This window comes from Lynx canadensis, chromosome A1 (assembly GCF_007474595.2).
Source record: "Lynx canadensis isolate LIC74 chromosome A1, mLynCan4.pri.v2, whole genome shotgun sequence".
In the NCBI taxonomy this organism is placed as follows: Eukaryota; Metazoa; Chordata; class Mammalia; order Carnivora; family Felidae; genus Lynx; species Lynx canadensis.
Genome location: NC_044303.2, coordinates 27,465,656 through 27,483,334, shown reverse-complemented (window position 1 = coordinate 27,483,334; position 17,679 = coordinate 27,465,656). Strand labels below are relative to the sequence as shown.

Genomic DNA, 17,679 nt, shown 5'->3' with positions numbered 1-17,679 from the left:
TTGTTTTGTTTTATTGTTTTGCTTTGTTTTTGTTTTGCCCTTTGATTTACTATGTAGTCTTGTATAAATTAATGCTTGTCTATAGTTAAAAATAAATCAAGTGACTTAAAAAAATTTTTTTTAATGTTTTATTTAATTTATTTTTATTTATTTATTTTTAACGTTTATTTATTTTTGAGACAGAGAGAGACAGAGCATGAACGGGGGAGGGTCAGAGAGAGAGTGAGACACAGAATCTGAAACAGGCTTCAGGCTTTGAGCTGTCAGCACAGAGCCCTATGCAGGGCTCGAACTTACAGACTGCGAGATCATGACCTGAGCTGAAGTCGGACGCTCAACTGACTGAGCCACCCAGGCGCCGCAAAATATGTTTTTATTTTATTTTTGAGAGAGAGAGAGAGAGAGAGAGAGAGAGAGGGAGAGAGAGAGGAAAGGAGGGTCAGAGAGAGAGGGAGACACAGAATCTGAAGCAGGCTCCAGGCTCTGAGCTCTCAGCACAGAGCTGGGATGCGGGTCTCGAACCCATGAACCGCGAGATCATGACCTGAGCTGAAGTTGGATGCTTAACCGACTGAGCCACCCATGCGCCCCTCAAGTGACCTTAAAGTGGAGGAAATACAGATGTAGTTAGTTTTGCCTTCGCTTTTTACGTAATTTAAGATTTTCAGGGGAATTGGTATTTTGAGAGAGGTTCAAGCGTGTTTGTTTTTGACAATGGCTGGTAAAGGCAGGTAGATTAATGTGGACTAGTCCAATTTAGATATGATAGTCTGTGAAATTCATGCCAGCTTGAAGATTTTAGGGAAGGGTAATTGTAAAAATTATCTTCCTAATGTCATTTTATCATGTCTGACATTTTTTCTTGAATGTCAGTTCTCTTCCTCTCTTTCTTTTGATCTGAATGTGCAGTACTTTTCTTTCCCAAATTCTGCTGATTTGCCAGCAGTCTTTCTTGTTTCCTCTCTTTTTTCTTTTCCACTTATGTTGTCTAAATTCAAAGAGCTTTCTTTGTAGAAATTGAACCAAATAATAAGGCAGCATAAAATTCTGAGTTCAGCAGAAAGTGATTTGCTTGTGATTAACCCTTGAGAATTGAGAGTCACTGCAAGATAACAAAGAAAGAGTGTTTTTTGATACAACTTGCTCATTCTTCTTTTCCAATCGTAGACGAGACCTTTTTTTTTTTTTCTCTCCAGTTGTTATGAATTCACATACTGCTTTGGTTGGGCTTTATGTATTACACTTATCATGGCATGCTTTTAGAAAAATAAGTACCAAAAGAGAGCTTATGGCCTCCCTTTCCTCTGACTGCAGTCCTGTCACAGACTTTACTCTCAGCAAAAAGGGAACTCATTTTCCAGTTGTTTAAGGCAAACCTTGACATCTCTTCTTAACCCCAGCTTTATTGAGGTATAATTGACACATAAAAATTGTTTACATGTAAGGTATACATGCAATTTGATACACATTGTGAAATGATTACCACAATCAAACTAATTAACACATACATCACCTCACATTGTGTGTGTGGATATGTCTGGTGAGACACTCAAAGACCTACTCTTAGCAAAGTCAAGTGTAAAACTTAACTCATCTTATAACTAAAAATTTGACCAACATCACCCCCATTTCTCCTACCCCCAGCCTGGCAATCACTGTTCTACTCTGCTTCTGTGAGATCTTACAGTTTTGTCTTTCTGTGTCTGGCTTATTTCACTTTGCATAATGCCCTTAAGGCCCATCCACGTTGTTGGCAGATGTTAGAATTTCCTTCTTTTTTGTGGGTAATATCCCTTGTATATATACATATTTTCTTTATCCATTCATCTGTCAGTAGACACGGTTTCTTTCATACAGTCTCTCAACAAATCTTAATGCCTTTATCTTGAAAGTATATCCAGAATCTGACCCCCGCCCCCCTCCCTCTCCGTCACTAATCACTTTGGTCCCAGCAACCATTATCTCTTGGATATTTTAATAGGCTCCTAACGCGTCTCCATACCTATGGCTTTGACATTCTATTCTTAACATGACAACTAGTGGTCATTTTACAGTTCTAACTAAGATAATGTTAGGCCTCTTCTCAAAACAATCAAGTCTCCTATCACTCAGAGAGAAGTTAAAGTTTTTATGTTGATCCTTAAGGCCTGACATGAGCTGTTCCCCATGTATCTTCTGATCTCATTACCTTTTCCTCCCCCCCCCCCCCTTCCCCCTCCCACGTTCTGCTCTGTGTACCCTGGCCTTCTGGTATTCCTCAGGCACACTAGGTATACCCCTGCTTTGGGGCCTTCAAACTTGTTCCACCTGCCCAGTGATCTATCTTCCTTAAATATTGGCATGGCTTCTTGACTTCCTTCAGTTTTATTTTTGTTTTTTTCCAAAAATCACGTTTTCAGTGAATCTTTCCCTGCTTATTCTATCTAAATTTGCTGTTCTCAGTATATAAATACACATCCTTGTCTTTACCTGCTTAATATTCTCCATAGCACATAACACTTTCTATTGTCTCTTTTCCTGATTTATATTGTTTAATGTCTATTTCTTGTGCTAAAATGTAGCTTCAGAAGGATAAGGATTTTGTCTGATAAATCATCAGGACTTAGAATTGTGACTGGCATATAATATCGTAGGCACTCACTGAGTATTTATTGAAATCAGTCAACCAGTCAGAGATGAGAGATGGCCTCCAAATAGCTACTTGAAAAATATCTAACTCTTTTATTGGGAGTTTCTTTATTTTTCTTTGTATAACAACTCAATCATTTCTTCATGTTTTCCTATATGGACCTGTGGATTATCTTCACTTACGTAATGAAATTTACTGACGTACGACTTTTTACTTCATTTTCTTGGTCATCCATGAGACTTTTGGATATGTATTTATCTGGTCCAGGATGTTTAGAGACATGATTATGTGTTATTTTCTTAATTAAATGTGACTGTCCTTGTCCATTATATTTTCCTATTTCAAATAAAATTCTGTTCAGTAGCAGACACCAATGTAGTACACAAATCATACAAACTCCAAAAGGCATCTGGATAGTGGGGAACCTTCTTAAGGTCATTTTTATCTCATTATACAAGTTTTTGAAAACCTATCATGTACTGGATACTTTGTTAGATTTTAGAAATGCAAAGAGATAAACAGTCCCTACTTCCAGAAAGCTCACCTTTTTGGAGGGGTTGAAGTAGACAGATAAAACCATTATTAATAATGTATCATGTATTATAATAGATCTGTTAAATACCGTGAGAGCACTAGTGAGGGCACTAAAGAGGTTTGCTTGGGTGAGGAGGTGAATGGGGAAAGCTTCATTGGGAGATGACTTAAAGCTATTTGTTGAGGAATAAGTAGGGATTTTCCAGGTGGACTGAGGAGAGAGGAATAGAAAGGAGTAAAAGTAAAGAAGGACTAGCAGAGATCTGCTATTGTTTGCACAGTGTGCTGGTCATTTTTTATAATCTTGTCTCATAAATCATTTTGAGCATCCTATGACGTAGGCATTCACATTGCCATTTTATTGATGAGGAAATGGGCCCAGACAGATCAGCTTAGGGTAACAGAACTGGTAAATGTTGGTTTGGATTTTGAACCTGTTTAACTTTGAAGCCCATGTTTATCTATACATTCAGGAGTGGAATGTATGGATAATCAGGGTGGAAGATTGAGAGAGTTCATACCTGCTGCATGGATGAAAAACATGAATGAAGTCTTATTTAAAAAGTAAATATTTAGAATAGTAAAGGCAAAGAGGAACGGTATGAATTTGGGTTGAGGATGATGATGATACTGAACAGATTTGAAGGTCAGCAGACATCAGAAGCCATAATTTTCTACTGATGCCATTTAGTGTGGACATAAAACTTTTCTTCAGCCAGGCTTAGCAGTCTAGGGAAAAGATTGTCTGTGGTAACTCTCTAACCATTTTGAAACCAATCAATGATTTCGTTGAGAAGTTACCATTCATTGGTTTCTGCATATGCTATTATGCATATGCCTGGACATTTTAAAATTTAAAATATTCATACTTTGTGTATGGTCAAAGATAATGCTTTATGAAAAGTGAAAACCGCTTTGTGGCATTTTTCACAGATATAATCTAAAATTGTCATGAATTTTTAAGACTTAATTAAATACCATTGGCCAATGTCACATACATTTGTTTTGTGTGTACATATAGTCTTTGTTTTCCATGGTGACCATAATGAAATTGTTAAGAGCTGAATTTCCAAATTTGGTGCAAGTAGAATATTTTCTGTTTTCCTTATATATAGACCACTGTTCCCAAACACTAGTCTGGACCAGTTGTAAAGAATTAGTTGGTGGAATTTTTAACTGATTTGTAACTGATTTCTTTCTTAGGTGAACATTTTCCCCCCAAGTTTTAATTTAAATTCCAGTTAGTTAACATATGGTGTAATATTAGTTTCAGGTGTAGATTTTAGTGATTCATCACTTACATACAACACCTGGTGCTCATCACAAGTGCCGTCCTTAATCCCCATCACCTATTTAACCCATCCCCTTGCTCATCTCCCTTCCAGTAACCCTCAGTTTGTTCTGTATAGTTAAGAGTCTGTTTCTTGGTTTGCCTCTCTCCTTTCCCATGTTCATTTTTTTTAAAAGTTTGTTTGTTTGTTTGTTTGTTTTTTGAGAAAGCATGAGTGCACAATCAGGGGAGGGGCAGAGAGAGAGTGGGAGACACAGAATCCAAAGCAGGCTCAGCACAGAGCCTGACGCTGGGCTCACACTCAGGAACCGGGAGATTATGACTTGAGCCGAAGTAGATACTTAACTGACTGAGCCATCCAGGTGCTCACTGCCCAGGTTCATTCGTTTTTTTTCTTAAATTCCACGTAAGTTAAATTATATGGTATTTGTATTTCTTATATGTGCACATTTTTGTAGAAAGATCAGCTTCTTTAAGTATGTGCTAGCCTAATTTTGTACAGAAAAGAAAAATGTATCTAAGAATTTATTTAGATCTTCTGTATACCTAGAAAATAATAGCTGCTTTCAAACCCATATACATCTTAATCTTTAGAGACGATGTTTCAAAACTAAAACTTGCACAAGGCGGCTTTGTGGATATTTCTAAAAACAATAACAAAAATCCTTGTATAGCATCCATATTTACCATCTTATCTCTCCTATGTATGTATGACACCTGTGACAGTTGTAGCTAAGTCAGAGTACAGTTGTATACACATATTTCTTTTCAGTTTTTTATTTTATTTTTTAAAAAAAATTTTAACGTTTATTTTTGAGACAGAGAGAGACAGAGCATGAATGGGGAGGGTCAGAGAGAAGGAAACACAGAATCTGAAACAGGCTCCAGGCTCCGAGCTGTCAGCACAGAGCCTGATGTGGGGCTCGAACTCACGGACTGTGAGATCATGACCTGAGCCAAAGTCGGCCACTTAACCGACTGAGCCACCCAGGCGCCCCAGTTTTTTATTTTATTGTTTAAGTTTACTTATTTTGAGAGAGAGAGACAGCACAAGCTGGGAAGAGGCAGAGAGAGAGAGGATCCCAGGCAGGTTCCCACTCAGCGCAGAGCCCCATGTGGGGCTCAAACTCACGAACCGTGAGATCATGACCTGAGCCAAAATCAAGAGTCGGATGCTCAATCGACTGAGACACCCAGGTGCCCCTACACATCTTTCTTTTTAAAGAACACTGCCTGATTTCTTCTATTTTCAGCACCTATTGTAATTTTCCTAAGTCAAAGAAATAACATTTCTCTAGTTTTCTGTGAAATCACAGATGTACCATGTCTAGTCGCATGAGCAATTTTAGACATTTAACCTGGTTATTGCCTAGTTGTTAGAAAATGACTGTCTTTGTGGTAGTAATGCTGTGCCTCATTCACCATTTTGCTTTTAAATTGTCTTTTCAGTGTCGTTTTTGTTGTTCTGTTACTGGCAATTTAGTTTTAAAGAATCATTATTTAAAACACATTCAAAATAAAAATTGAAGTATATCGTGTGCTTGACACTGGATCAGATATGATGTTGCTTATATAAAAGAAAGAAATTAGATCCTGTTAGCCTGAGGATATAATACTGAAATTTAAGTAAATGTGAAATAGCATAGTGATAGAGCATATGCGAAATTTTTTTTGAATAGTGGTAAATTAGAGATGTTGATGGAATTCTCTGATATTTACAGAGTTAGGCCAAATGAACCATGGGCTATTTAAACGCCCCAGTATGTTTTAGATGTTATTTTACTTTTAAAAATTAAAGTCGAATAAAGGTATTGTCAAGAATTCTGTGTGAACTACTTGCTGAGATTTCAGATTCAATCTCCTGTACTTCCTGTTTTCTACATTTGCAATTAGATAGTTTCTTTTCCCCTTTAGGGTCATTCAGATATGTGGAGGGCTGGGGGAATTTATTGTTGCCTTAGAGCTCTCTCAATTTGTGTCTGAAAAAAAAATACCAATGATGTTTTAGTGCATGAAAAACTGTTACATAGCAGATAAATGTGTTTTTCTAGGAAATTGATCATATTCTTATTTTGGACCAGTTAATGTTAAAGTTTTAACTTAATTGCTTTATATCTAACAGTTTTAGTATTTCCATAGAAAACTTTATGAGAAAGACCTATGTTCTTATTTCAGAGTCTAAGATCTGATTGTGTAAGATACATGGTATTTTTTGAAAATCTCAAGTGGAGTTCAATTTCCAATTAATATATTTTTATTTGTTATAAATGGTTTATGCTTAAAAAGTGTAAACGATTTTAATATCAATTAATTAAAATATAATTAAAGAGGTAAATCAGTTATAGTTCTTCCAATAAGGAAAATGAGGTTGGTTTTTTTTTTTTTAATATTTATTTATTTTTGAGAGAGAGAGAGAGAGAGCCCAAGCGTGAGTGGAGGATGGACAAAGAAAGAGGGAGAATCCAAAGCAGGCTCCAGGTTCTGAGCTGTTAGCACAGAGCCTGACGCTGTGCTCAAACTCACAAACCATGAGATCATGACCTGAGCCGAAGCCGGACGCTCAACCGACTGAGCCAGCTCGGTGCCCCAGAAAGATGAGTTTTTGATGAAAGCTGTGCACAGCTTTGTCCATTCACTGTGGGTAAATAAGATTTGACTGCAGTTTTTGGTCATATATTGAACATTCTTATCTGCGCCAGTGATCTACCTAATTTGGGTTTGGTTTCTTTTTGATTTTAAAGGTTGTAAGGCCTTTCATGTTTATCTTTCTATAAAGTTAGTCTTGAGAAACAGAGGTTAACTCTGTCGTCAGTGTTATTTTTCTGGTATTATTTTGATATATTATTGTATTATTAATACTTTTCTTGTATTGTTGAATGAATGTAAAGTGAAATATATGTGGCAGGTCTTCTCATGTGCTCTAGGACCACGAAGGTAAATGATACACCCTTCTTGACCTTAGCGAGCTTATTTATTTATATATTTTTTATGGAGGTTCTCATGTTGGGCTTGTGAACTAAAGGGCTTCAGAGAAACCTTTGGATCCCTTCAAATTATGTATAAAAAATTCGCTGTGTGTACCTATGTGTGGTTTTCTGGGGTGACCCATAGATTTAACCAGATTTTTAAAAGGTTCTTTATATGTAGAAAAGCTAAAGGAGACAGAGCACATCTAACTATAAACTAGTGTAGTAAATGTTGTAATAAGGGTAAAAATAAAGGTCTTTGGGAGATTAAACGTTGGAGGCCCATCACGTTTCAGGTCCTACATAGGACTCATTTGATATGGACCTTTGCCTTGCTACATGCTATGTCTGTTGTGCATAATATAGTGACTGATGTACAGTAATTTTTGTGTCAGTGAGGGTCCTGGCAGTAATGGATGGTTTTTTTTTGAAGATAGTTTAATGAAGAGATTATTTGCAGAGGTAGGCATGGTTTAAGGTAACCAGAAATGGGTGATGAATCATCCAGGGGCTAGCAATGGTTGGGGACTGCTATCCACCCAGAGAAAGGGGCAAGAGAATGGGAATTATGTATGTTCCAGAACCCAATGAGAGTCGTGGGCATGGAAGAGGAGCTCTTTAACAGGAGCTGTGGCTGAAAAGGAAACATAACAGGAAGTAAATTGTACCATTACTTCTATCTTTTTCCACCTTTTGCTATTCTGCTGATGCTTCCTGTTTAAGAAGATGGTCTTTTGTGTGCAGTTCTCAATCCCACTTGGCCACATAAAAGTGGGTGCTGGGCTCAGAATACTTCCCTACCAAGAGATGAGGAGTTCACATACCCTGTGCTGGGATTACCACCTTTGTGGGATTTGTTCTGCTGAAGCATAGTCAATGGCTCTCACATATGCCCTCAGCTTTCAGTATTTCAGACTCCAGGGATGGTGTGGGGTGGAGAGGGGTGAGTCCTTCTGTTGCGCCACCAGAGGGGTGGGTGTTTGTAGGCCCATTTCCCTTAGTTAGCTAGCACTGGGGGTGGGGGAGGGGGAACCCATTAGCCATAACGGACTGATGCATACAGCTGGAGCTGAACTTTGTCTTCTTTCGCGTAAGTAAAGCATTTTTCAGTGCTTGACTGTGTAATGTTTTCCTTGGCAACTTTGATACCAAGATGCAACAGGCAGAAGTGTTTGGAGTCCTCTCCTGGGATTCGTCACCTGTGCCTGGTGTTCTTTTTGAAACTTCCTCTCTTTGGTAAAACCCAGACAGAAACTAGTGGGCAAGTGAGGACTTGGATAATGTGGATAAGGGGATGCAGAAGTACAGAGCAAGTCAGAGAAGGGTGGAGAATGAATCTAGAAGGACAAATGGAGAATGACAGCAGAGTGCTTAATACTTATTTGTTGAATTCAATTGAATATTGTTAAACATTTTAGATTTACATATTAAAGGGAAAAATGACCAGATGCCTAATGGTTTAATGTTTCTGATATAAATACCTCCAAATGAAAATCTCTTTGGAATTGTAGAGGCAACAATTTGTATTTTGAGTAGTTAAAATAGTAAAAGTGACACAATTATTAATCTATAAAAATGTGAAATTAGAATAACACAACTTTTTAAGACTATATTTTTCAAATATGGTTTTTTGAAATGTGAGAATTTGTATTATTTAATTTAGAGAAGACCAACTCATTTTCTGGGGCCTACCTCAAAAATTACTTCTATGAATCTTCCCTTAGACAAATTTAAGTGTTTGCAGAACACTGTTCTTTTTTCTGCTATACCACTTATATTCAATTAATAGTAGTTATTTTGTTGATAATATTAAAAGCAGTTCACATTTACTGACTGTTTACTATGTGCCAACCCACTGTGTTAAGTCCTTTACATACATAATTACATTTTATCCTCACAATAACCCTAGGAAGTATAGATACTGTTGTTTCGCGCTTGAGATGCCTCACCGGACAGAAGTTCCACAAAGGCCAAAGGTCTTTATGTGCTGGTATTAATATTTCTGCAGCATTTTGTTGTTAGCGTCCCCTAGGTATTCTTTTAGTTGAGTACCTTTTCATATGTTTATTAGCCATTTAGATTTTTTTCTATAAAGTCCCTGACCTTTTGCCCATGGTTCTGTTGGATTGTCTCCCTTACTAGTAATATGGAGGAATTCTGTACATGTCTTTGGATATATGCTCATTGTCTATTATGTGTTACAAATGACTTCTCCAATTCTGTGGCAGATTTAGACTAAAGTGTTAAGAACAGGACATATCTGGTAGGCAAATATAAATATTTCTAGACAGATGAAAGACTAAACAAGGTTATAAGGAAGGAATAAATTCACACATGAAACAGTTGAGTAGTTTGTTAGGACTGAGGTTCATTAAAGTGAACCAGTGGAAGATAAGACTGGAAATTTCAAACCATACAGCCTCAGGGAAGCTTTAGAAAATGGTAAACATATACCTCAACAGAATATCCTCTTTAAATCTATACTCTTTAAATCTATACCTCCCTTCTGTTCAGGACAGACAACTTGTCTAGACAACCTGAAGGGAACTTTGGAAACTGTTTTGCCTCTCTGGGTAGCTAGCTCTAGACTTCCTCTGCTCTGCTGGGGGAAAAAAATCTTTCTTTACTAGGGTGTCCAGTGTTACTGCCTGGTAAAAAAGTATATCTTAGCATTAGAACTGAGGAGGAGAACCATAGATGAACTTCCTTCATCTTGTCTATGAAGAGCTCTAGATTTCTAAGAGACAGATGCTGGATATTAAAGTTAGTGCACTTTCATAACGTCCCTCCAGGCTCAACCTCTGTCTTACTACTTCTGCACCAGTGTGAAATGAATCCATTCTGTTCCCTACTGAGGAAATTTTTTTTCTAGATGTATTTTTTAGTCTTTCCTGGATCTTACAGATTTACCTCTCACCATTAGAGAAAAACATTCCTGTCGTGTCTCTCCTGAATTCTGTATCCATCAAAATTTGATTTGGCTGCAAGCGCCTAAAAATAATAGTGGCTTACAAAGATAGAATTTTATTTTTATCTTGTGTAAATAGAGGCAGTCCTGGGGTGCTATGGCATCTCCCTGATCATCTGGGCCACAGTCTCCTTTCATTTCATTGTTTTTCCTTCTTTATCCAACATGGCTGCTCTAGGTAGAATGTCTACATTTCTAGCCAGTAAGAAGGAGGAATAGAAAAGGAGAAGGACATTTCTTCCATTCCCCAAAGGACTTCTCAGAAGTTGCATATACCATCCTGCTAATATCTTATAAGCCAGTATTTAGTTAACATAGTCATAGTCTAAGGGAGGCTTGGAAATATGTCTGACTAAAAATAGGAATTCCCGATCCTAGAGAAGAAAGGGGGAATGGATGTTGGGGTGAGGGAGCTATTGAGCTCTGTTATGTAAACCTTATCTGTTTTGATTTAAATATTTTTCTGAGATGGTAAAGGAGAAAAGCATAGAATAATATGGAGTATATAACCAATTTAAATTAGATTTTGATCAGAATGAGCTCATAACTTTATGGATTCTAAATTCTTGGCTCTTATTTAAAAAACTTTACATTGGTCTGTAAAGGTAGAAATAAACTAACTTTTAAATTATTCATAATTCTTACTAATTTTTGGCACTTTGACTTCTTTACTAAACATAGATCTAATGTTTTATCAAAATTTAAAAGATAGCAAATGCTATTGCAAATATAAAGGAAATATGTTCCTTCTATCTTTGTAGAAGATAAATATATTTAACCACTATTAAGAATAACCTATAGAAAATATTTTAGCATAAAAGCTCTTGGGTAGAATGAATTCATATATACAGAAATTAAGTGAAATCTAGAATAATTTTAGTTTACTGAAAATTAATTTTTTTTAATGTTTATTTATTTAGAAGGACAGAGATATAGAGCATGAGCAGGGGAGGGGCAGACAGAGAGGGAGACAGAGAATCTGAAGTGGGCTACAGGCTGTTAGCTGTCAGCACAGAGCCTGACGCGGGGCTTGGACTCACAAGCTATGAGATCATGACCTGAGCGGAAGTCGGATGCTTAACCGACTGAGCCACCCAGGTGCCCCAAGTTTACTGAAAATTAGCTAATATGGTACACAGCAGGTAGAATCCCATAGACACTGCAGATTTAAAAAAAAATTCTGTTTTTCACAGCAGAGCTTGAGTAAAATGTAATATTTAACTTAATTATTCTCATTATTTTAAATGGTTTACTTGAAGAAAAAAAAAGCCAGTGTAAGACTATAAGTGATAATCATTTTTTTCCTTTGCAGGCAAGAAGTTTGATAGCTGTCGGACTGGGTGTTGCAACTCTTGCCTTTGCAGGTAAGATAAGTAAAGCATACTTCTCAATAAATGTTGCAGGAGAAATATTTCCAAATAGCTTCTATAGTGATTCATGAGGGTACCCTCTGTATTCTGAGGTTTGGGTTTTAAGACATTATACATTCTCATTTGTTTCTCCATTTATAGTCCCTGAACATTTGTCAGTGTAGCAAAAGCTAGATAACTGTGTAGTGAAGAAAATTAACAATAAGAAGCTAGGAAAACTAGCCCCAATAATAGTTGATCTTCATAGTATTTTTTTTTAGCTTGATCTATAATGTACTTTAAAAACATTCTTCAGTATGAAGCAATGTAAGTGATATGGGGTTCCTCTGTTCTCCCTTGTTTTTTTGTTTGTTTATTCTTGTTTTTTTCTTGCAGTAAGATGTCACATTTCCTGAGCAGTCACTTTTTTTGATGAGCATAGTTATTCCCTGTAATGTATTAACTACTTCATTTTTTTTTAACACATTGGTGTAATTTCTTCCGAAAACCTGGGAGAATTTCTTTTACTGTCCACATCACCAAAGAATAGTTATAAAAATTTAAAGCAAAATTGTTATCTCTTCCAGTTGTAAATTGGATAGCTATTTCCTAATCAGATGTTGATCTGAGAGCATCTCTCATTACATTTTTTTTTTTTTTCAACGTTTATTTATTTTTTGGGACAGAGAGAGACAGAGCATGAACGGGGGAGGGGCAGAGAGAGAGGGAGACACAGAATCGGAAACAGGCTCCAGGCTCCGAGCCATCAGCCCAGAGCCTGACGCGGGGCTCGAACTCACGGACCGCGAGATCGTGACCTGGCTGAAGTCAGACGCTTAACCGACTGCGCCACCCAGGCGCCCCTCTCATTACATTTTTTGTTTTAGCATTTGTGTCTCTTAAGTTTCGTGGATTTGATTTTGTTTGTTGGATCTTCTCTAAGTGAAGCTACATTCCATTGTGGTTATATGGAGTTGGTAAGATCCAATTGCAAAATGGGACATAAAAGATTGTTGTTTTGTTTTGTTTTATATGATACTTAATTTCACGCAACTCTCTTAAAGCACCTTAAGCATAAACACTTAAGAATCAAGATCAGTGGTTCAGATTCTCTTGGTCTTTGTGCCATCAACGTCTTGTGTCTCATCGTGATGACTACACTGAGGTTTTCTGAGAAGACTATCGTCCAAAAAGGAATTCTGACAAACTTGGCCCTAAACATGAAACGTGAATTTTAGTATCAACTATTTTAGCAGAATAGGTATAGTTATTTTGAAATTCAAATGGAAGATTTTTATTTGAAATTAAAGACAGATGCTGTACTTTTGCCAGGGTTTTCTTTCTAAAATGAGAAGAATTGGTGTGTGAATTGTGTACGTACCACACTTTTGCCAAGTTCTTATTACTAACTAGAATGTTAATAGCAGGCAGCTCTCTTCCAGAGCCAAATGCAACTGAATAATGGAATTTAGGAGAAAGTACATTTAGACTTGTTGGAACTTGGTCTTCTGGTTTATGGTTAAAGTAAACCTTCAGATGTCACTTGTTGAAGACTTTACCTACTTTTTTCATCAAGACTGCCTGATTATATGTGCTTTTATATTTTAAATTTTGAGATAATTTAAAAGCTATACTGTGTACTATTGTGGAATCAAATGGAAATTGACATCTATAGGACAAGAGGTTTGGATGAGTTAGGCTCTCACTTAATTCAGTGTCACTTATTTAACTTATTTAATTTCCCTTTATTTAATGCCCTCCTTGAGGTCAAGAACTTTTTCTCTTCTATGTGGATTGACTATTTCCCATCTCCCATATCTAGTATCCTATTTTTCACATGTTGTTTGCACAGGAATAATAGTGTGTTTAGACAGGTAACTTCTTTTTTTTTTTTTTTTAATGTTTTCTTTTTTTAATATTTATTTACTTTTGGGAGACAGAGTGCAAGCAGGAGAGGGGAAGAGAGAGAGGGAGACACAGAATCTGAAGCTGGCTCCACGCTCTGAGCTGTCAGCACATGGCCCGACGTGGGGCTTGAACCCATGAAGCGCGGGATCATGACCTGGGCCAAAGTCTGACGCCTAACCGACTGAGCCACCCAGGTGCCCCTAGACAGGAAATTTCTAAGAGGTGTATGTAATTGAGCTTTCCCAGTGGAAATCTTTATTTGCAAAGAAGGTTATGGTTGGAAATTGAATAAAATCCAGAGTATCATAGTGGGTTTTCTAGCAAGACTTTTGGGAAGAGAGACACTACTGTTGATCGGTACATAATGCTGATTAGGGTACAAAAGGTAAATTAATCAGGTAATATTTTATTCTTGTTCTATGCCCTCAAAATAGTTTGGGACCTGTTTTGCTATTGATGACTCAGGAGTTTTAATTATTAGGATACCTAAGAAAAGAAAGCACCAAAATAAATTATGCTTTTAGGAGAATAGTTAAATTTGGTGAGAAATTGACAGTGAATATCTTTGGTGAATATTTCTTACATAGTTGCTTTTTACTTTGTAGATAATTCCATTAAAATTGTTCCTATGTTTTACAGATCCTAAATAGTATTTGTTCTCTTAAGTATTTCAAAGTGAGTATCACTGGGAAAATCAGTACAGATAACCAGATGTGTGAATCTACACATACATAAAAGGACTTTATCTATAGTTTGTGTTAGAGTACTAGGATGTTTTTTTTTTTTTTTTTGATTACCTATCCTATCGTATAAATAGAAGATATTATACATAAACATTGACATTTTCTAATTTTATAATCATTAATTAGAACTTGATAAATAATAACTTTATTTTTATTTTTATTTTATTTTTTATTTTTGAGAGAGACAGAATGTGTGAGCCGGGGAGAGGGGCAGAGGGAGAAAGAGAGAATCCCAAGCAGGTTTTATGCTCAGCACAGAGCCCAATGCAAGAGCTCGATCCCACGACCCTGGGATCATGACCTGACCTGTAAGAGTTGGATGCTGAACCAGCTGAGCCACCCAGACATCCCTCAATCTAATAACTATTTTAATTATGTTAAAATGAAATGCTTCCTCCATTCAATAAATTAGACATTTGGAAAAATAGAACTTTCTGGTAAATTTTGAAATAGTTATTGAAATAATACATAGAAAAGAAACTATCGATAAATATTGTAGTTACTACCTTGTGGGTATTGTCTTTCCATATTATGGAAAATATGTTTGCTCTTATTCCTGTTGTTTTTTTAGGTCGCTATGCATTTCAGATCTGGAAACCTCTAGAACAAGTAATCACAGAAACGGCAAAGAAGATTTCCACTCCTGTGAGTTAAAGATGGCTTTAGTTAGAAGGCTTGTTTTGATTTTTGTTTATATGCCATATTTGGTAGTAATTTAGAAAATGTCTTAGATTTTTCAACATTTGTAGTTTACTTTCTTCATGATACCCTTGGGGTGTTTGTCTATTTCTTGATTTGTTTCAGTCTCTTAGTCACGTTATTTTTATTTCTAATCTTATTCCTGCTTTTGACATCTAATTATTATATCTCTCTTAGTAGTATCACACCAACTTTGAGGTAATTTATCTTCCTTGTTTAATTAATATTAATTCTTTTAGTGATTGTCTATATTAATTCTTGTGGTAGAAGCTGGATATAGTTGATGAATAAAACAGACAAGTTCCTTGCCCTGATGGAGCTTACCCAAGAGTTTATTTCATCATAAAATTTGAAACTGATCCCCGTGTACCACCGCCTGATCATTTCAAACATAAAATTATAAGATTCCAATGCTGAAATCCTATAGGGCTTATACATTCATCTATAGGCATTGTAGCTACTCTGCTGAGCTAAATGTAAGTGAAGAATGAATGATAGTAGGTACTTAAAAGCTACTGCGTAGTGGACTGGTTTGTAACTACTGGACACAATGCAAAGAAAACTCACTGAAGTGTTGCAGCATAATCGTTGACTTCTGGGAAATAGAAGCAGATATGGGATAGATCAACTTGGCTTGCAGCAATTGGAGAATGAATGACTTGTTTTAGCAAAGGCATTACAGGCTTGTGAGGCTTAGTTAGCCATGAACAATGACCACACTTTCAAAGGATGACATACAAATAATTAAACTCAGGTCCAAAAGAACTGCGAGTGATTTTGCAGACCTATAAATGTATGTCTGTGATTAGAGGGAGCATGTGTGTTTTTTTTTTCTGTGTTCCTATTTATATTTTATTTGGCTACAGTATTAATAGGTATTTAGCATTCGTTCAGTAATTATTCATTAAGGGCCTTCTACATGCCAGACATTACTGTGGAGAGTGGGGTATAGTCAAGGACCATATAAAGATATTGCCCTTAGGAGTGTATATTTTAGTGGACACAGACAATTAACAAGTGAATGAATAAGTAAAGTATATACTATGTAGAAGTGTTGACTGCTTATAAGAAAACTGAATCAGGCTAAGAGTTTAAAGAATAACAGCAGAGAGGAATTGATACTAGATGGGTCAGGGAAGGCCTCACTGAGAAGATGAGAGAGCAGATGTGAATCTCTGAAGAAAGAGCTATCTAGGGACTGAAACACTGCAGAGGTCCTGAAGTGGAAATGAGCTTTGCAGCAAGAATAACCCCAGTGAAATATGCAAAGGGAATAGTGGTAGAATAGGGACCAGATCATTTGAGGCCCCATAGACTATGATCAAAACTGTGAATTTTACTTCAAGTATAATGGAAAGCTTTTGGAAGGTTTTGAGCATGGGGGCAACGTGATTTGCATTTTATTTTATTTTTAATGTTTATTTATTTTTGAGAGACAGAATGTGAGCGGGGCAGGAGCGGAGAGAGAGGGAGACACAGAATCCAAAGCAGGCTCTATCCAGGCTCTGAGCTGTCAGCACAGAACCCGATGCGGGGCTCGAACTCATGAACCATGAGATCATGACCTGAGCCGAAGTCAGACGCTTAACCAACTGAGCCACCCAGGTGCCCGTGATTTGCATTTTAGATGATCACTTTGCTGCATGGAGGGTCAACAAGAACAAGCCAGAGTAAAAGCTCTCAATCCAGTTAAGAGGGTATTGAGATACTTCAGGTAATAGATAAATGGTGGCTTGAAATACAGGAATGAAAATAGTGGCATAGTTCCTTAATTCAGTGTTACTTATGTCTTTCCATATGTTTATAAATAATGAATGGAGAGAATTTCAGAAATTATTTCTCTTCTGTTAAGGTGATATTCAGTAGATATATTTATGCTATAAATAAAGGACTCCCAAGTTTTGTAGAACTGCATTATTTAACATTGTAAAGGAAGAGAGAGCAAGAAAATGAGAAAATTTTCACTGCTCTGTGGAGGCTCACGGATAAGGTAGAATAATTTGAGAGATTGTCATGGGTATACTAAATAGAGAAATAATGTGTCCCTCTTTCCTTTTCCTTTGTGGGCTTGAGTTAAGAAACAGTTTTTGATAAATCTGGCCCTGTTTTCTCCCACAAAATACTACTGTTGCAGTTGGCAGTGAAAATATTTTTTAGAACATCTTTATCATCGTCACTGTCATCATAATTATACCTCTGTGAAGATAAGGGTGTTTTAAACAATTCTTTAAATATTAATAATTCTAGGGAAACTGAGAAATTAAATATGTGCATGCTTTCTCTTGGCACTAATGATTCCAAAAAGTCAAACTTCATAAAACACAGCATTTACAATGTTTTGATGTTATTAATATGATTCATTATTAAACCAAATAGGGTTGTTAAAAAAATAGGAATTTGTAACTGTGTGCCACTAAATCTCTGTCGCTCAAGAGAACCTGGAAAGCATTCAAGGTTCAAGTTTCTATGTTTTTTAAAAAACAATTTTTTTAAGGGAGCCTGGGTGGCTCAGTTGGTTAAGCATCCGACTTCAGCTCAGGTCATGATCTCACACTCCGTGAGTTAGAGCCCTGCCTCGGGCTCTGTGCTGAC

The 17,679-nt window shown here is 36.6% G+C and overlaps 1 protein-coding gene across 2 annotated transcripts in view; it reads left to right on the top strand.

The window, feature by feature from the left end:
• DNAJC15 (DnaJ heat shock protein family (Hsp40) member C15) overlaps positions 1–17,679 on the top strand; it is a 99,500-nt gene that overhangs the window by 18,663 nt on the left and 63,158 nt on the right. For both annotated transcript variants that reach the window (XR_003967915.2, XM_030311397.1), the window contains exons 2-3: positions 11,701–11,752; positions 14,960–15,033. Coding sequence is in view for 1 of the 2 variants with exons in the window: in XM_030311397.1 (XP_030167257.1) it covers positions 11,701–11,752; positions 14,960–15,033 (126 nt within the window). In the remaining variant the exon portion in view is untranslated. The remainder of the gene's footprint in view (positions 1–11,700; positions 11,753–14,959; positions 15,034–17,679) is intronic.